The sequence below is a fragment of the Nannospalax galili genome, unplaced genomic scaffold (assembly GCF_000622305.1).
Source record: "Nannospalax galili isolate Female #2095 unplaced genomic scaffold, S.galili_v1.0 scaffold280, whole genome shotgun sequence".
Taxonomy (NCBI): Eukaryota; Metazoa; Chordata; class Mammalia; order Rodentia; family Spalacidae; genus Nannospalax; species Nannospalax galili.
The window spans coordinates 1,414,902-1,435,709 of record NW_008347808.1 but is presented as its reverse complement, the minus strand read 5'-3'; the positions used below and the strand labels follow the sequence as shown (position 1 = coordinate 1,435,709).

The 20,808-nt window shown below is 40.2% G+C and overlaps 1 protein-coding gene and 1 pseudogene across 4 annotated transcripts in view; both read right to left on the bottom strand.

Moving 5' to 3' along the window:
* Heph (hephaestin) overlaps positions 1-20,808 on the bottom strand; it is an 85,995-nt gene that overhangs the window by 61,034 nt on the left and 4,153 nt on the right. For 3 of the 4 annotated variants that reach the window (XM_017800936.2, XM_017800937.2, XM_008844361.3), the window contains 6 exons: positions 18,855-19,059; positions 16,596-16,840; positions 12,984-13,196; positions 10,128-10,310; positions 8,012-8,266; positions 5,770-5,938 (listed from right to left, as the gene is read on the bottom strand). In XM_017800936.2, the coding sequence (XP_017656425.1) occupies positions 5,770-5,938; positions 8,012-8,266; positions 10,128-10,310; positions 12,984-13,196; positions 16,596-16,840; positions 18,855-19,030 (1,241 nt within the window). In that variant the 5' untranslated portion in view covers positions 19,031-19,059. The remainder of the gene's footprint in view (positions 1-5,769; positions 5,939-8,011; positions 8,267-10,127; positions 10,311-12,983; positions 13,197-16,595; positions 16,841-18,854; positions 19,060-20,808) is intronic. The other variant, XM_008844362.3, reaches the window with a different exon arrangement.
* Positions 11,456-12,553, bottom strand: LOC103743138 (annotated as a pseudogene).

The following is a 20,808-nucleotide window of genomic DNA, read 5'->3' as shown; positions in this document are numbered from 1 at the left end:
ATATATATATAATTATCCTTGATCTCTTATTACACAGATGTAATATTTCTTAATAAATCCAAAATAAATTCAAGAACACGTCAATAAGATCAACTTCACTCTATTCCAGAGATATAGTGATGGTTTAACATATGCAAATTAACATTCAAAAGTCACCTCACTGAAGGCTAGCTCTCATAGTTTTGGAGAACACTATGGAAGCTGCTGAGAGCAACTGTCAGTCAACTCAACAGTCCAACCCTAGCTTTAAGGCCTAACAACCACAAAAATGACCAGCACGGAAAACTATATTGGAGCAGTAGTGGCACTTTTATCTTGGGGGTAATCAAGAGCTACCTAATTGGACTTAAAGCCCACTCAATGGGACAGAACTGGTGTGTGGTAGACAGATGGCTGGAGAGGTCATAGATCTTAGAGAAAACCCCAAGACTGTCACATCCTAGACAAATGTAATTTCTTACTATGTGCTAATATGGATCCTTATATTTACAGACAAGTATGCCAGTCACCACTATTCAAAGAAGTTTCTTGTGCAACGGATGGAGACTATCACAGAGCTCCACAACTGGTCACACACAGTGATCAAGTATTGACATGCCCAAGGCTAAGTAACATATCTACAATGGAACCTGTACATCTAAGGATCAAGGAACACAGTGGAACAAGGGGTAGAGAGAATACTAATGCATCTCTCAACTCTCATCAGTGAAGCTCCCTCATGCAACAGAAGGGCAATGATCACAACTGGCCACAAATGATGAAAGGGTAGAAAATAAGAGTCTGCAGAGTGTGGGTCCTTGGACAGGACTTCTATATTATAAACTTCACCCACCCAAGGCTCAAGGACCATTGCAAAAGAAGGGGCAGAAAGAATGTAAGAGCCAGAGGAGAAGGTGCATGACCATACGGAAACAGAGTCTTACAGGCTCCTGGGACCTTGCTCATACGGACTTACGGTGTTCAGCTTATGGTGTCAGCATGCACAAGACCCGTGCAAACTAAAGCAGACAAAAACCAGCATAGAACTGAAAAATGGGCAGCATGCTCCAATCTTAGATGAAGAACTATTGGGCAGTTGATTACTGGTGGGCGAGGAAGAGCTGATCTTCTTTAAGGGACTGACTCTAGATATGTTTACTAGACCCCAGTGGTTGAGCTTGCACTGAGGGATATCTGGGGACACTAACTTGATTCTCTAGACCTTAACATAATTGACAGAATGCATGAAATCCAGTGGGGGTCTATGGGAAGGTGTCAATGGGGAAGGGAGTATAAAGATGTTTAAGATGTTGTGTATGAAATACAAAAAATTCAATAAAAACTTACAAAAAATGACAGTGCATGAAATCTGGTGGGGGATAGGTATGGGCATGCAGATTAAGGAGAGGGTCTATGACTAAGATATATTTAATGAGATGCACAAAATTCAATAAAAATGTACATTAAACAAAAGAATGCATTTAAACATTAAAAAGAAAAAAAACAAAAAATATAGAATAAAATAAATTCACTCCCATTAATAAGTTCTATAAATTTATATCATAACACTTCTGATACTCATTTTCCTGTAAATAAGAAAAATGCCTGGGAATGGACCAATTTGGCTACCTAATTAGCAGCTAGTGAATACCTGCTGTCTGAGTTTCCTTGAGAAAAGGGAGTATCAGTCTAACAACCAGCCAGACCACCCCTGAACCAGCATCAACCATGGGTGCTTTGAGACAACTACACAAAGATTATATCTGATTGTCGTGGCTCCTAGAGGCACAGTCCGAGCCAGGACTGTCTGAAATAATTTGTACCAGACCTTTTGGCAATCACAAGTCTTGAAAAACAGTTTCAACCTTAATTAAAAGGGGAGCACATTCCCTTGAGGAGGGACTACTATGAATAATCATGAGGCTCTGACTGATCCAAACCACAGCTTTAGTGACTGTGATTGTTCTAAAGTAAATAGTTGTGATTGACAAATAAAATGGTTGTGATTGGTCCAAACATCCCTTCTCAGACTATATATGAAGGCAGCTTAGAGTCACTCAAGGAGCCAGCTGGAAGACACTGTCCTGTGTTGCCTCCCTTGTCTTACAGCATTGGGCCCAATAAACGTTTCTCTCAAGTTGTCTTTTTGCTTATCTGTCATCGTTGGATGAGGTGGTAACATGCAGAAAGAATTGGCAGTAGAAGCAGTCTGGCAGCTAAACAAGTTTCTCTGCATGAAGAGACAAGTTTATACCACAAGTTCCACAATGGGCCATGTACTACCTGGCTGCTTGACAGCTGACCAAGTGCCTGCCTTGATCTTGGACTGGTGCTTGACAGCTGAAAATCCTGCCCATGTGTAGCCTGAATCCGATACCACTGAGTACCACATATGGACAATGAACAAACTGGACACTTCCTGGCACCACCTTTAGATGTAATGCTGCCTCCAGTCCCTGATACTGGATTCCTCCTGAATAGCTCAGCATGCATTCCCCAGCCTCAAGCTTCCCAATGCAAACCATCCATCAGTGTTGCGCCACAGCTGAAGAGAAACTGTCAGTCTTGGGGACAATCCCGGAAGCTTGTGCCCAGTTTTCAGGCTGATCTCCAAATAGCACTTCTTAGAACTAGTGCCTAGTTTAGGAATCTGGGACTGGACTTCCCACCATAAAGCACTGGCAACTGCCCTACTGCTGAAGAAGTAGCATGCATGGAGGCCACAGAACCACACATTGGCAGTGCCCAAACGCCTGAATCCACCTAGCAGTGCCAACATCACTACTGCAGACCATCTGCTGATCTCACTGGGGATCCCATCCATCATTCGGGATCCTCCCCTGAGTGGCTGGAAGTGCCTATGCCTGAGTGATCCCTGTCATGCCCCAACATTCAGCTCCTGAATAGCCCTGGCTCCCAAGTAGCAGCAAGTGTCCCAGACAAACCCTGGCTTCAGCTTGGTGTCCCAACAGAGGTAGAGGACCCAAGTTTTGGCAGAGGTCACTGACAAGTGAAGAAGTAGCTGAATGGTTTGAAAGTGGGCAGGGAAGGACGAAGACAGAAAGTGGAAGTAGAGAGACTGAGAGCATCAGAAGCCAGGGAGAACCTTCAGGCTCTGGTGAACAGAAGAGTTCAAGAAAGCTCCTAAATCTTCAGGGCCAAGAGTCTTAGGTGCTAGCCTAGGAGCTTTAAGACTAGGTGCTGCCCCAGCTTCAAGAACAAATAACCACATCAATGGCTGGGCGCAGCATACGAAATTGGTGCAGTAGTCACACTTATATCTTTGAGGCAATCAATAGCTACCTAATTGGAATAAAATCCCACTCAACGGGAGGACACTCAATTGTGGTACTGAAACATAACCAAATACACATGGCTCTAGAAGTCACAGATCTTTGAGAAACCCCTAAGACTGTCACATCCCTAGACAACGATTCCTTACTATGGGCAAAACACGTATCCTTATATTTACAGACAAATATCCCAGTGACCACTCATCAAAGAAACTTCTTTTGTACCAGATGGAGACAATTATCAAGTACCACAGCTGGACACACACAGACATTGTCTATGAATTGCCTAGGCCTACATGACATATCTACAATGCAACCTCTACACCTAAGGCTCATGGAATATAGAACAGGGGTAAAGAGCTCACTAATGAATCTCTCAGTTCTCATTAATGAAACTTCCTCATACAACAGAGGACCAGGAACACAAAAGGTCACAAATGGCCAAAGCATAGAGTTTAAGAGTCCTCAGAATGCTGGTTCTTGGACTGGACTCTTATATTAAACTTCGTCTACCCATGGATCAGGGAGCATTGAGAAAGTGGGGAAAGGAAGATTGAAAGAGCCAGGGAGGAGGTGCACAACCATGTGGAAATAGAGTCCCACAAGCCCCTGGGACCATGCTCATATGTATCTACAGCAATGGTGTCAGTGTATACAAGTCTCATACAAACTCAAAGAGACAAAGGCCCAGAATAGACCTGGGGAAATGGACAGCAGACCCCAATCTTAGCTGAAGAAATATTGGCAACTGATTACTGCTGGGTGAGGAAGAGCTGATCTTCCTAAAGCGAGGGAGTCTAGATAAGCTGACTAGACTTCAGTACATGAACTTGCACTGAGCAATTTCTGGGGACACTATCAACACAACAGGCCTTAACACAAATGATAAAATGTATGAATTCCACTGGAGGGGGGCTATGGGAGGGTGCCAGTAGGGATGGGGATATAAACATGATTAAGATCGATTGAGATGTTCTGTATGAAATACGCGAAACTTCAATAAAAACAACAACAACAACAAAAAGACTAGGTACTGCCAAATGCCAATGACTCCTACTTTAACTTCTCTGAATATGGTTCCTGTATAATGGAAAAGAATCTCGAGAAGTTCCTACTAAAGGATGTGCATGTACTCACCACTAACAGGGCTAAGAAACTCAGTACCTGAGGCCAGAGGGTGATACTTGCTGCTGCTTTTGTCTGCCGGTTGTCATTATCTGCCGCTGTCAAACACTGGCAGAAACAAAAGCTGCTAGAGACCAGCATTTGAAAAGCTTCTTCTCTGTCTGCAATATCTATGCAGGTAGACTGAATGAACCCTCAGCCAGCAACTATATTCTAGTCATAAGTCAGCCTGGCCCAACTGTTCCATAACCCCCTTACTTCTATTCTTAGTTATCCTCAAGTACTACCCATCTTTTCCCTCCTTGATCAAGAACGCCCTTGGGTGACCATAGTGACATGTGCCTGTAGTTCCCACATGCATATATTCTCAGCTACTTCAGAGGCTGAGGCAAGATGATCGCTTGAACCCAGGAGTTCAATGTCAGCCAGGGAAACATAATAAGACTCACTGTCATGAAAAGAAAAGAGAAGAGAAGAGAAGAGAAGAGAAGAGAATACCAAAAGTCATACTGCTAAAATAAGTAAATAAACAAACGAATAAATAAATAATAAATGAAGGAAGAAAAGAAAAGAAAAGAAAAGAAAAGAAAAGAAAAGAAAAGAAAAAAAGCCTTTACTGTAACACAAAACCCCAGTATATAGGCAAGCATAGATAGATCTTTTAGTTGTCATTTTGGAACTCTGGCACCAACTTTTATAATTTTCTGCATATTCGTTCCATTTCTTACAGAAAGAATAAATATCACTATCTAAGGATCTTCCCTATGCCTTCTCCCAGTCATCTACCAAGTGTGTCTTCTGTGATGTAATTAGCATCAATGATTGCCCAAAGAGTTAGCATAACTTAAAGTCCAGCAATTGAGTAAAGTACTGGCTCCTACTTTAACTTCTCTGAATATGGTTCCTGTATAATGGAAAAGAATCTCGAGAAGTTCCTACTAAAGGATGTGCATGTACTCACCACAAGAAGTTTCACTTTTTCCTATATTTCTCAGAGTGCTTTTAATACTCATGCTCAAATTCATTCTTCACATCATGGAGAAGAAAAGAAAGAGCAAGGAGACAAATAATGGATGAAATTAAAAAAAAAATTTCAGTTGATGTAGGAACTGGTACAACCTGGGCTTTCCTTTGTAAACAAGGCCAGGGATTTCAGCAGGAACAGCTTCCAACTCTGGAACATTAGTTGAGGATATGATATAATCTTGCAAAAAAGCTTTGTTACTTATTGGTAACAAGAGAGTAACAAGAAGTTGACTATCAGTAATCCCATTCAGGCAATGATCTTGACTATCCAAGTAACACGAGAGATTTCAGAGAGGATAACAGGTTCTTGGGTTAGGCACAGGGACAAGAGCCTTCTGTCTCTTACCTTCCTGGCTCTGTCAAACTCTTCCCAGTTCTTCCATCATGCCCTGTTGGGCCATAGTCCCATTTAATCTCATGGGCCTCAATGAAGTACTGCCGAACTTTGCCTGTGAGGTGCTCTACAGGTGGGGGCATGGAGCAGGACTTGACTGTATAGAGAGCCTGCATGCCACCTGGAAGAAAAACATCATGGCTGGTAGACAGAGTGAGTCCAGGTAAGTACCTTAACCTGCTCATACCATCACTGACACATTTATCTGATCTTCATCCTTGCCTCCACAAAAGGTCTATATTTTAACGACATTATAGAGACTAAAGTCAGGAGACCTGAGCCTACTCTGTATAAGACCTTAAGTAAGTTGTGTCCTCAATCTGAGCTGCCCCATTTTTGTAAATAAAGAGAATAGGGAAGTCTACCTCAGGAGGCATGCAGGAGTATCAAATTAAAAAAGAGGAGTAAGTTATTTATAAACTGGAGAGCACATAAAATAATGGGCTATCTTCTATACATGGAGATGAAGCTTCAAATCTGTCAGTAAAATGTAGATTCTAAGTAGTATATCCAAATATGGATAATACTACACTGAATCATAGTGGTAACAGATGGCACGTGTCTATATTTCTCAGGTAACATATATATGCCATTCAGCTGCATTATATTATTTTTGTCTAAAGCATCCCAGGGATATTTTTTTTCATATCAGAATCCTGAGGTATAAAGGAAGAATAAGGGATTTTATTTTTTTCTTTATTTTATGTTTGTGGGACATTTTTGCTGGACATATATGTCAAGTCCTAAGTCAAGTGCTCTACATTTTATCCTCACCAATATTCCAACCACACTTCGAAATGCACTTTTAATATTCCTTTTTGAAGATGAAGAAAAATAAAAGTCAGAGAAGTAACTTGCACAAAATTATACAGTTAGTTGCACTTACGCTCCAATCTTTTAATTATAGATGCTGAGTTCGCATTTTCTTACCTAATATCTACTGCCTTGATAACATAAATCAGTGTCCAAGGTTTAAATTCATATTATATTTCTGAAATCTCATTAAAACTTTGAGAAAAACATCATTATTTTCATCCTCAAGACTTACCAAAGGTGGCAAGTGGTACAAACAGAATTTGAATCTATGCTTTCTTGGTTCTAAGGTCCATGCTTATTTTACTACTGTGCTGCATGCCTAATCCTAGTAAATATGTTCTAATTTTTATTATTTTTTATTTTTTATGTGTATGCTTGCATTGCCTGCATGTGGATAAGTGCACCCGTGTCATGTAATGCCTGCGAAGGTCAGAAGAAGCTGTAAGATCCCCTGGAACTGGAGTTACGGACAGCTGTCAGCTGCCATGTGGGTGCTGGGATTCGAACCCAGGTTTTCTGCAAGAACAACCAGTGTTCTTAACTGCTGAGGCATCTCTCTAACTCCATATATTCTATTTTTTACCCAAGCATCTTTGAAGCCAAAAGCAGACTCCAGTTGATGGAGCACATGCATTTGGCCTTTACTGACTCAAACCTACCATCCAAGATTCATTATCCCACAAGTATGTATCTCCTGACTAGTCACGCCCATTTTCACATGGTCATACAACACTCTCCCAGTGCCCTTTTAATTCCTAATATATCAAATAATTCTAGAAAATAAGAACTCAGGGATTTAGAAACTATTAAAAATGTTTTCCTGTTATACATATGTGTCAAATGAGGCACAGAATTAGGAAGAGACTTGCCTATATGTTTTCCTACTCTAAGATGTTCTTCAAAACTCTATGATATTACTTTAACTTTAACACTTTCCCTCTCCAAACAAAGTCCTCTACACATACTGCTGCTATATCCTAACTAGAGTGTCACTACTGACACACACTGCACTATGATTTCCTTACTCTCCTTCAATCCCTGTTAAATCACCTGAAAATGTCTCTAGTTCTTAGTTCCTTAGCATTTTGATTAAAAATGCAGTAAAATAGTCTACCTGTTCATTGCTAAGCAATCTTGTGTTAAAAATTATTGAGAATATTAACCCAGAGGAATGTGTCTAAATTTACTCAGCAAGTTAATGGCAGAGTCAAGAAAGAATCTAAGTACTTGACTTCAGTCTAGTTATTTATACCATTTATACAAGAAGACTTACCTAGAACATCTATTTGATGGCTCCAAGCTAGAAGCTTAGCTTCCTACTGACTGTTATTTGACATCTCCCTCCTATATCCCAAGGGTCAAAAATGTTAGCTCTTACTTTTCAAGTGGCTGTTAACTTCACAGCTAATTAACCAGGTTCCAAGTTTCTGGGGCACCATCTCAGCAGTCACAAAAGTGGCTGGAAAGATATGAGCAACATCAGTGCGGTGTCCACGGGTAGTCAACATCTGTCCATGGAAATAAGCTGTGTGAACATCCACTTCATTGCCCATGCCAAACAAGTGCCAGGCCACAGGCTTCTGTGTACACATGCTCAGTTCTGGTAAGTTCCCAAAGACAAAACCATTGATTGCTGCAAAAGAAAATCCAAAGAAAATATCAGTATTTGGAAAGGACAGATCAAGGAAGAGATGCCTTACTCTCTGATGATAAGAGTAGCTATCATTTAGGGGCTGGAGAGACAGCTCAATGGATAGGAGCACTGGCTGCTCTTGCAGAGAACCCAAGTTCAAGTCTCAGCACCCATATGAGAGCTAACAACTGTCCATAACTCTAGTTCCGGGGAATCTAACGCCCTATTCTGACCTCCATGGGGTTTGCACAACACAGGTGCACTACATGCAGACAATATACTCATACACTTAAAATTAAAATAATATTAAAAGAGTAGATATCATCTAAATAAACTTTAAAGAATATATGCACTGTTGTGAGAATATGCATTATTTCATTGAATTGTTACAAATATTCAATTGAGTAGGCAAATATAATTTGTCTCATTCAAAAATTTGAGAAAACTAAGACATGGAGAAGTTACTTCTAAGAACGACGCAGATCTATTATGTGATAAAAATCAATATTCAAGCCCAGTATTCTAAGCAAGTTCTGTGAGGCTTTTTGCAAGGCACTCTTTCCTTTCTAGGTAGGTTTTTTTTCCCTGAAATATCAGCAGTACAAGTATCATAGCATGTGACTATTATGGCTATTATAATCTATTGTTATAAAACTTAAGATAAATGCAAAGTTCCTGAGTCACCATTTACACCTTCCTGCTGTGATTTTCGCTTCCTTTTGCTTTGAGTGGACACCTATAACCAAAAGTAGGCAAAAAACTTGGTCCTTAACTGACGAAATCAAAGTCAGGTGCTGTGTATTCCTTAAACCAGTTCTCTGCTAATGCCTTGTGCCTCTGTCCTTTCATGTTGTTTTTTGATTTAATCAATATAATCTATTTCTTTAAGACATAAGACAATGGGGCTGGAGAGATGGCTCAGCAGTTAAGAGCACAAGCTGTTCTTACGGAGAACCTGGGTTCAAATACTAGCACCCACATAGCAGCAAACAACCATCCATATTTCCTGTTCTAGGGGATCTGATGTCCACTTCTGTCCTCTGCAGGCATTGCAAAACACAGTGCACTTACACACATGCAGCCATAATACTCATATGCATAAAAATAAAGCAACAAATTAAAAATAATAAAATAATATATTTTTTAAAAAGACATAAGCCTTGGAGCTGGAGAGATGGCTCAGCAGTTAAGAACACTGGTTGTTCTTGTAGAAGACTTGGGTTTGAATCCCATCACTGGCATGGAAGCTAACAACTGTCTGTACTGCGTTCCAGGGTATCCAACAGTCACTTCTGTCCTCCGTGGGCATTGCCCAACACCGGCGCACTTACCTACATACAGGCAATACACTCATACACATAAAATAAAAATAATGAATAAAACGTTTTTTTTTTTTAAAAAAAAAGACATAAGCCAAAAGTAGAGTATAGGGAAGGGAGCTTGAAAGGAGCCATTTTTCTCCACGAAGTGGGTAATTCTGCCAGTTTGCATCTTTTTTTTAAAGCAAAGAAATAGTAGTCAATTATATCAGGAGACAATTCTCATTAAGGTGACTACATACATCATATATGACTGGAATCAATAGTCTTGGCTACACTACAGTATGAGGCAAGATATTACTAATGGCAAGGACACAGCCTACATAATCCAAGGTTTGGGATTTGAGCTGTTTCGTTTATCTGATCCATTATCTTATCATCCTGAGTGTCTTCACAAACAAAACAGAAAATCCACCAACCCTTTGTCATTATGACAATAAAAGTGAACAGATACATGAAAATATCCAACAAATACTGGGCCCAGTGGAAAGTATTCATCAATGTCTCTACTCTGATGATGGAACCACTTCCTCCTAGCTCACCATGCATCCTGTTGCTCTCCTGAAAGGCCTCATCTTCTTTGTCCACTGAGGAAGGGTCTAAGCAGTAAGTGGCAATGTTCTCATCAAGGTGCCAGCTGAGGTTTTCATCTACCACACTGAAGAGCAGGAAGAAATTATGGTCTACATCCTTCCTCTGAGGTGGGGAGTTCCCATCCAGGGTACCTGGGTCAAGTATAAAAGATGTTCGTGAGAATAAGCTAGAAGGGCATCTCAAGAAAGACATGGGAAGAGAGGGAGAGAGTCTTAAAATCTATCAGCAACAGAAAAGCAGATATAGCTTTCTGATGTTACTTTTCATCTACAAGATCAACAGATAAACCTATGACATAAAGGAGAAAAACATAGGTCCTAGATTAATTCCCTTCCACCTCCCTTGTCTGTGTCTTTAACCCAGAGATTAAACCTAACCTAATTCCTGCAATCTCTTGGTCTTCAGGCATGACTCTTTCTTGGAGATATCCCATTCTAAATCAAGCAGCTGAATCGTAATGGGCATTTTTTCAGTCTGATCCATACTGAAGCAGTTATCACATACCTTACTCAAATGTGAATTGACTACCATCATTACTAATTTAGGTTTTAGAAGTACAATAAGAAACAACAGAAAACGTTTTTCGTTCTTTTTTTGGTGAATATTTTTTTCTCAATGTATATTTTCATTGATTTTTTGTGCATTTCATACAAAATACCTTAATCATCTTTTTTGTCTGTTCATAAGGTGTACACTTTTATTAAACTGGTATCAAGTTAGTGTACAGGCAAGCCCTTGCTACCTCACACTTCAACCCACTCTCAGGGAGACCAAAATCTTTCATATATCAGGGGGCCAAGATGGCTGACCATTCAAAAATGAAAACAAAAGTAAAAAAGTATTAAGGCAGAAGATTTAAAAATTTTTCTGCAATACATAATTTACATAAAAGTAATGTTGTTGCCTCCCTTGCATGGATTCATACGGACTAAGGCCATCCTCCTTTGGGGAGTGGGAGTGGCTTCTGGGAGGGGCTTCCTGTAAAGAGGGATACTTGGAATGACTATTTTAAGAAAACTTACAATCCAAGTCCTAACCACATTGTAAACTTTGGGGATGCTTGCTCCAACTGACTGCTGTCACCTTCACCATTCCAGTTTTTAAATCCTGAGTCAAAAACGCAAAACAAAAGAACACTTTTTTTAATTAAAAAAATAACCATGCTCATCTGCCATTCAACGTTGTCTCATTTTTTGTTTATGTTTGTCTTTTTCTCTGCAAGTTAGGTTTTGTTGAGTAAGGGTGTAACAGCTTACTCAGTTAACTAATAGTCTGCCTAGAAGCATTTGTGGTGGACAATGGAGGGGCCAAACTCATTGTACTCCTCCTTGCTGATCCACATCTGCTAGAAGGTGGACAGCAAGGCCAGGATGGAGCCACCGATCCATACAGAGTACTTGTGCTCAGGAGGAGCAATGATCTTGATCTTCATCGTGCTAGGAGCCAGAACAGTGATCTTCTTCTACATCATGTCTGCATTGCCCGGGTACATGGTAGTGCCAACCACACAACACTGTGTTGGCATGTTGATGTTACACTTCATGATGGAACTGAAGGTGGTTTCATGGATACTGCAGGATTTTGTGCCCAGGAAGGAAGGCTGGAAGAGTGTTTCGGGGCAGCAGAAGTGCTTGTTGCCAATGGTGATGACCTGGCCATCAGGCAGCTAATAGCTCTTCTCCAGGGAGAAGAAAGATGCAGCGGTGACCATCTCTTGCTCAAAGTCCAGGGCGACATAGCACAGCTATGTCTCACACAATTTCCTGTTCAGCAGTGGTGGTGATGCTCAGTCAAGTCAGGATCTTCCTGAGGTAGTCTGTCAGGTCCTGGCCAGCCAGGTCCAGACTCAAGATGGCATGGGGGAGATCGTAGCTCTCACAGATGAGCACAGTGTGGGTGACCTTGTCACCGAAGTTCATCATGATGCCAGTGGTACAGCCAGAGGCATACAGGGACACCACGGCCTGGATGGCTATGTACACAGCTAGGGTGTTGAAGGTCTCAAACATGATCTGGGTCATCTTTTCATGGTTGGCCTTGGGGTTCAGAGGGGCTTTAGTGAGCAGCATGGGGTGCTCCTTGCAGGCCACACTCAGCTCGTTGTAGGTGGTGTGGTGCCAGATCTTCTCTATGTTGTTCCAGTTGGTGACGATGCCATGCTCAATGGGGTATTTCAGGTCAGGATGCCTCTCTTGCTCTGGGCCTTGTAGCCCATGTAAGAATCCTTCTGGCCCATGCCCACCATCACTCCCTGGTGCCATGGGCTGCCCACAATGGACCAGAAGACGACCAAGGGACCATTATTGCCCACAAAGCCAGCTTTGCACATGCCTGAGCTGTTGATGAACACAGGCACAGAGGTATTGTCATCCATGGCAAACTGGGTGGTGGGTATGGTCTGGCCGAGAAGCAGATGAGAAAGATCTAAACTCACGAGGTGGATTAAGATGCCTTAATCATCTTTAACCACTCTCCCATCTTCTTCCTATTGGTCCCCTCTTCCCCCACTGGATTTCATACATTCTGTCATATGTTATGGCCTATCAAGTCAAGTTAGTGTGCCCAGATGTGGCTCAGTGCAAGTTCATCCATGGGGGTCTAGTCAGCTTATCTAGAGTCTCTCTGTTAAAGAAGATCAAATGTTTTTTAAAGGCAAGGAAATATATACAAAAGTGGAAAGAGTATCTGGCAGGCTAATAAATGGGTACCCCTCAGGTAGCTACTCAATATGATGTCGGTTCAACTATCTCACTGCTTCCAAAAGATGTCACAAACTACATCTTATGGCTTATTTGGGTCAGTACCTCTTTTGCAGGTGATAAGGGGTCCAATGAGGCCAGATGCAATGTCTCTTGGAGCATCTACATGAGAATGGTAGATCCAGGTGAGGCACGATGGGTCAGCACCAGTGGGTGCATGGCCTTCTGGAACAGTCCAGTTGTAGATATGGCTGCCCCCCGGGGGGACAGAGTCATCGGCTTTCAGGTACCCAGAAGAACCATCTGGGTATAGGGAGCCTACAAAATAAAAGTGGACATGTCTAGCACCAGGGTGAATCAAAGCATAACAGATACAGAAGTCTCTAAGAGAGTGTATTGGTCAATGAGACTGTTCATTATAGGAACTTGCTGTGCAAGCCTAATTACTAAGTTCAATCCCCAGGACCTATGTAATGGTGGAGGGAGAAAACTTGCCTGCAAAGTTGCCCTCTGTCTTCCGTATAACACACTGCGGCATTGGCATGGCCCCCCACACATCATACATGTGTGCAGTGGCACACACACACACACACACACACACACACACACATACACACACATTAAATAAATTTGAAGAATACAAAATAATAAAAAAATAAAATAAGAGAGGGAAGATACATAGGATACTAAGGTCAAGTATTGAGGAATGCTGTATTCTCAGCTTCAGTGCAGTGCTCCTCACCCTACTCCTCATATCAACAATGGGGAAAGACAGAAGCCAGTGCAGTCATCCACTACCTCTGGCTCTTACAGTCTTTCTGCATCCTCTTCTTAAATTATCTCTGAGTCTTGGGGAAAAGGGGAGTGATATATATATAAATAAATATGTGTGTGTGTGTGTGTGTGTGTGTGTGTGTGTCCCCCATTTAGGGCTGAATACTCCTCAGTCTCTTTTTTCTGCCTGCCATTGACTGGTTTCTGCATTAATCGCCATCTACAGCATAAAGAAGCTTCTCTTGAAAGTTCAAAGATGTTTTCTGGACATGCGAGGACTGTTGAACACACGAACTTACAGCGGTGGTGACTGCACACACAAGACCTACACAATATCAAATAAGGCAAAACACAAGCATGGATGGGGTTGAGCATCACAAAGTCCCACCCCTATCTGAGGAGTTATAGGCAACTGATGGCTGCTGAAGAGAGAGAGAGTCAGTTTTCTTCAAAGATAAGGCCCTGAGAAGGTACCCATCTTCCAATAGATGGCCTTACATCCATGTACAGATTGGCAGCACTAAGTGGACACAGTTGTATTTAATAATAAAAGTGCAGGAAGTTGGGAGGGATGAAGTTGGGAGGGGATAACAGTAAGAGGATAGGGGACATGTTTGAAGGGAGGAAATTGGGGATGGAGTTCAGGGGATAGATCTGCACCCAAGAGCATTTGGAGAACACAATTAAGTCTTGATAGGCCTTTAAAAAATGGAGAACAGGAAGTGAGGAGGGCAGAGATGTATGGGTGAATCTGAAAGGAATGGGGAGGGGTTGTGAATATGATCAAAATGCATTTTATAAAATTGTCAAAGACGCAATAATAATATTATTCAAAAAGTGTGATCAATAGAGAACTGTGGTAGCACATACTTTTAATCCCAGTGCTTGGGAAGCAGAGGCAAGTGAATTTCTGTGGCATCTAGGCCAGTCTGGTCTGCCTAGAGAGTTCCAGGCCAGATTGTGCTATAAGGAGGCTCCATCTCAAGAAAAGTGTGATTAATAAAAGGATTTAGTGGCAAAAGTCTAAATCTCAACTACTTAGGAGGCTAAGGCAGAAGGGTCACAGTTAAAGGCTACAAAGTGAGTTCAGAGCCAGCTTGAGAAACTCAGCCAAATCCTGTCTCAAAATTAAAAATTAAAAGTCCTTGGAACATAGCTCAGTGGCACAACATTTATCTAGTATGTGTGAGGGACTGTGTTCATTCCCCAATACCAAGAATTTTATAATACAATTCTCAAGTAGCAAAAATCAATACACTTTGTATGAATGTATGGAAATATCACAGTGGATTCCATTAACTTGTACAACTAATAGGTCTAAATGACTATGAAAATATAAATGTTTAAAAAATGTTAAAATTATTGTTTTAAAAATAGAAACAGAAAAGTTCTGTTAAAAAAAAGCAAACAAAACAAAACAAAACAAAAATGATCGAAGTCACTTGAGAAGAACTATGCCCAGAAAAAGCCATGTTCAGCTTACATGGTATAAAAACAGGGGCAAAAGAAAAACTTCTCTCCAGCCTGCCAGAGCAATGTAGCCCTATCATCACTCGGGAGGTGAAGGATCTCCAGTTAAGATAGTACCCTGGGTTATATAAGCAGACCCAGTCTCAACAAAAAGTTTCATCCTTTCAAGTACTCACTTTGGAATGCAAAAATCAGATAATCAGAAAATTTTAGCTTAAAGTCAGTGAGTTTACTTACCCATTGCAAAGAGAAGAAAACCACAAGTCATTTATTATTTCATTATAATGAGTGAATTGAAAATTCCCTCTTGTAATAATTTTTGGAGGGAGGGATTATTTGTTTCAGATGGGGTTTAAATTCAATATCCCAAGCTGGTTGGAACTCATCCTCCTGGTTCTGCCTCCTGAGTGCTGAAGTCACAAGTGTGAACCCCACAGCACTGCTTACTATTTTAAGATTTACAATATGTTATTGTTAAGTATGCTCTACCTACTGTGCTATAGGACATCAAAACTTTATTCCTATCTATGACATTGGACCCTTTGAGTAATCTGAAATTTTAGGTAGTATACCTAAAAATTTAGGTAATGTACAAAAGTTTCTTTCTCTGCATCCTTATCTGATCTAGGATCTTCTGACTTCCCACTTTCGTTCTCTTACTCAGTGTTGTATCTATTATAGGACAGTCAACCTCAAATAGGGAGATACAAGACCAAACTGAACACCATCTTATGAAAAAATGGAAGATCTAGAAAGATAGCACAGAGGCTAAGAGCACTGGATGCTCTTATAGAGGATCTACATTGGTTCCCAGAACCCACAAGGCAGCTAACAACCATCTGTAACTCCAGTTCCAGGGGATTTGATGCCTTCTTTTGGCCTCTGTCAGCATTACACACATGGGTGCACTTACATACACGCATGCAAAACACTCATACACATAAAATTTAAATAATAATAAATTTTTAATTAAATAAAGAAAAAACGTGACATTAGGAAGACTGTGACATTAGAATAGGTCACCCTTACTTTTGCAGCACACTTATTTCAAGAACATACTCAAATATTCTATGGAAATGCAATTCAAATACTTCCTTGTGATCAAAAAGGACTGTGTCTTCATATTCCTGATAGACAATCTGAAGTTCATAAAGGTTCTGTGACTTGCCCAAGCCATACAATGTATGACAACAGCACTGACACTAGTACCTAACCACATTTACTCTGAGTAAAGTTTTCCTACAGCAAATAAATAAGCAAGCAAAAGCTATTTTAGATTGGGCATGATGGTATCCAAACCCACAGGAGGCCTAAGCAGGGGAATCACTAGTTGTTCTAAAGCAGCCTGAACCACAGTAAGACCCAAAAATGGGGAAAGAGTAATTATTGCTCCAAGTTCTTCTTTTTCAGACAGCAGTAAAAGAAAAGTAATATTTTGGCAGAATAGAAGAAATAAAAGGTAGGCTGATTTACCTTCTGAGTCCTTCTCATAGAAAACACCATGGGGATGAATGGTGTAAGGTCGACTGGCAAAATTCTTCAGGTGGATAAGGATAACATCTCCCACCTCAGCCTGCAGCAGTGGGCCTAAGAAGCCCAACCAGGCAGGCTTGACCACTTCATCAGTATATGAGCCATCCCTGTATTCTTTATAGATGGTCTTCTTGTAACTGCTGCCTATTCTGTTCTTGTCAGACTTTAGGAAACTGGACGCCACTCTGAGAAAAAACAAAAGGTCGAATTACAGCCTTTCTACCATCTTCAAATCAGTGCAAAGATTTCTCCCTAGAGGACTCTGATAAAACAAGAGGGAACTAGATTGTACTTATGAAAATATGAAGGGATGTATTATGTTGAAGCATATGAAATTACTGATATTTGACTACCTTTGAAGCTCTCAAAAGACACTGTGTCATGGTGCAACCAAATATATAAAACAAAGAAATAACCATCTGTATAATGATACTTTTTACATGATCATCTACTCATTGATGTGACCTTGGCATCATGCTGCTATATATATGGAGAGCTGAAGAAGTTATTGATGACTACAAGCTATGGAACCAAGCCACTTGAATTAAATAACAGCTGCTCCATTTCCAAAACTGTGGACTATTCCAGAAGCTCCTGTAACTTCTATGAACACAACTTCATCATCTGTCAAACGATAATTACAGTATCTGACTTAGAAAGTTGTCATGAGGACTAAAAGAATTTAAGTCTGGGGGTGAAGCATAGTGACAAAGTGCATGATTCACATGCATAAGACTGTGGATTTGATTCTTAGAACCATGAGAAACAAAACAACAAGCTAAAACTTCAGGGAACTTTATGACAGTACCTGGGAAATTGCTAAAGCTCAGTGCAGTTACTACACACTTCAAAGTATTAAGGGCAGTGGCTAATTAAGTTATTCACTCAAGGGCAATTTTAATACAAGGGCTCTGACTCCAAAGCTAGAATGACTAGTTCATATCAAAAGTCAGTTTATGGTGGGCATGCGGTTACATGGTAGAGCACTTGACTACCATGTGAGGTCCTAGGTTTGAGAGTCAGCACTGTGAAAAATGAAAGAAAAATAAGAGAGTTGTTTATACTGAGAGATGGAAAACTGAGCTCTGGAGAATCATCATCACAAAATTCCTTCAATGCATTCATTTATTTTCTTCAACTGACTTTGGTGACGCACCAACCAGCTTTTAAAATCAAGAAAGGTTAATCCATCCCATCACTTGGGAGACTGAGGCAAGACTGTCATGAATTTAAATCTGAAGCGGCTACATAGTGAGTTGCAGGATAGCCTGGGATACAGTGTGAGACCCTGTGTGAGAAAAAAGAAAGAAGAGAGAAAGGGGAGGAAAAGAGAGAAGGGCAGAAGAGGGAAAGGAAGGGAATGGGAACAGAGGGGAGGACAGGAGGAAGAAGGAGAAAAGAGAAAAAAGAGCAGAAAGATTAATCATGTAAAGAGCACAATGATGAAAACAGAACTAACTACGCACCCAAATTACATAAATTGAAATCCTAGCTCCTCCATTTACTAGCTGTAGGATTTGGACTAGTCATGTGACCTCCATGATCCTGTTTTCACAACTATAAAATCAGAATGCTGTTGTGCAGGTTTTTTCTCAGTGGTAGAGCTCATATTTAGCATGTATAAGACCCTAGGTTCCATCCTCAACACCAAACTAGTGATGATATTCATATTTCCTAAACATTATGTAAGAATTGAGGGGGCTGTCTATAAATGCTTAATATGATCTCTATCAAAGTGTTAGACAAAGTTGTTACTGTGATTTCTTTGCTTCTAAGATTTAGCTTACTTTTTTCACATTTTCACAAATCTATAATTAAGATAATTCTATCAGATTAGAGGAAAATAGTTCCACTACACACATCTTACCAACACTATATGCATTCATTTAAAAAAAAAAATACTAAATAGTTGTTATTAAATGAGCATTATGGATATCATCCTAGAAGCAAAGGAAGGACTTCTCCTTACAAATCTAAAACAGCTAGGAGGCCTCAGTGTAGAAAAGCAAACTCTTGATGACATGGATCCTGAGCCAAACAGTCCTCTTTCCAGAAAACCTAGTTTTCGTTGTGTGGGCCTAGGAGATTGAGAGCTGCCTGTTGTCATACCCTGAGAAAGGACTCTCAAAAGGCTGCCTCCTGACCTTAATGGTGTCCTTGCTTAACTCTATCCATACTACCACATGAGATTAAACCTACATGTCACTGTCCAGAGACTGGTTTGTGATGACATTTCTTCCTTTGGGAGCATAGTTCCACTGCACGTCCTGGATGCCTAGGTAGTAGACTCGAATGGCCCCATCAGTCAATAGAGGCCACAAGGATTGCATGAACAGTAAAGCCCAGAAGAGATGGCCTGGCTCCATGACCCACATTACTTTGAGAAACAGGCAAATGGAAGCTGCTGATATGAAAAAAGATAAAAGAGAAGAAAGGGGCTTTGCATGTATCTGGAAAACTGGAGAGGCAAAAGTCAGTTGGAGTGGCTAAAACAGCAAAACTCGTTAACTCAGTTTCTTGACTTCGCTAGATTCCTTTCAATTCAACAAATATTTATTGACACATAATACATTAGAGGACAAAGGTACAAATTCACTTGTACTGTTAATCATGTATCACTTCCTTCAGACGAGAAGCCTGGATTCTGCTCTTTCAGCAGTATCAAAGGAAGTATGTGTTCTTACCCCAAACCAGGAAACAGGCATCAGAATCCTGATGAGGCTATACTGATTGACTTTGTACCTTAATCAACTCACCAATTTGTCCACTGCCTATTTTCTAATATGCAAAAAGAATTCATATTTGCATCAATAAATTATGTTTAGAAATCTTGAGAAAACCATCAAAATACATTTACTAGAATATTCATAGATGAAAAATTAGAACAGCCAAAATGCTATTCAACACTAAAATGGTTGAGTAAATTTCACTGTACTCAAAAAAATGGAGTTCTTTATGGCAGCAATTATGAACAAGCTACAACTATAAACAACACTATGGACAGATGTCACAAATGCAATGATAAAGAAATCAGAAAACAAAATCATACATACTGTATGACTTCATTCATCTAAAGTACAAAATTACAGAAAAGGAATCTATGGTTTTAAAAGGACAGAGGCAGAGAAGAGCTCAATGGTAGAGTACTTGCACAGTGTGCATTAGGTCCTGGATTCCAACTGTACACCATAAAAATACAGGTACTGTTTAACCTTGAGGCAAAGATCAGTGACTAGAAAAGGAATAAGTTGCGTTCTGTTTCTTGATCTACACATAACTTATATGAATGTGTTCAGTTTCTGAAAATATGCTGAGCTATATAGATTTGTATATTTATTACATACGTGTTTCAATTTTGCTTCAGAAAAGTTAAAAAGTAAAACGAAAACAAAAGAAAATATGGAAGGGAAGTAGTTTTACCCCTAAGACTGTCTGCGGGTTCCCAGGGCTACGTGCAAACTCATCTGACAGGTTCAATCCTGATTCTCTATCATACACAAACTTCTAACCTATCATTTCAATGGTCACGTGAGAAGGTTAGAATTCTTGGCCCTGGGAAGAGACATTCAGTCATATCATGTATAGCAGATCAAACAGAAACTCAAACATCACATAAACACACATATACACATTTGTACACATTATCTTTTAAAAGCATAGACATACATATCTGCATCCATTTACAGCTACAGCAACCCACAAAGATATAGTCACCTTCAGAATAACAATAACAACAATAAATCACTTTAGTCTGTGTCCATGATGGACTCATTCTAAGCATCTTGCATAGACTAAATTCTTTAATCCTTAAAACCACCCTATGAAGTAGATGTGAGTATTCCATGTTATACTGGAGGAAGTGGAGAACAGAGGTCTAAAGTAATTTTCCCAAGACCAATTGAGTTAACAATTGTTAGAGTTAGGATTTGATTCCAGGAAGTGTGCCTCCACTACCTACGATAATTATTTCCAGGCACACTCAAATGTATACACACAGAAAACACGCATATGCTTATAGCTACAGCTAAATCTAAGAGAAAATACATGTGCTCTAAGACATGTAATCACACGTGGTTATGGTTACTTTAGAAACAGATGTACATGCACAGAGAGCATCATAATACTGATAATAACTACCACTGATGAGAGATGA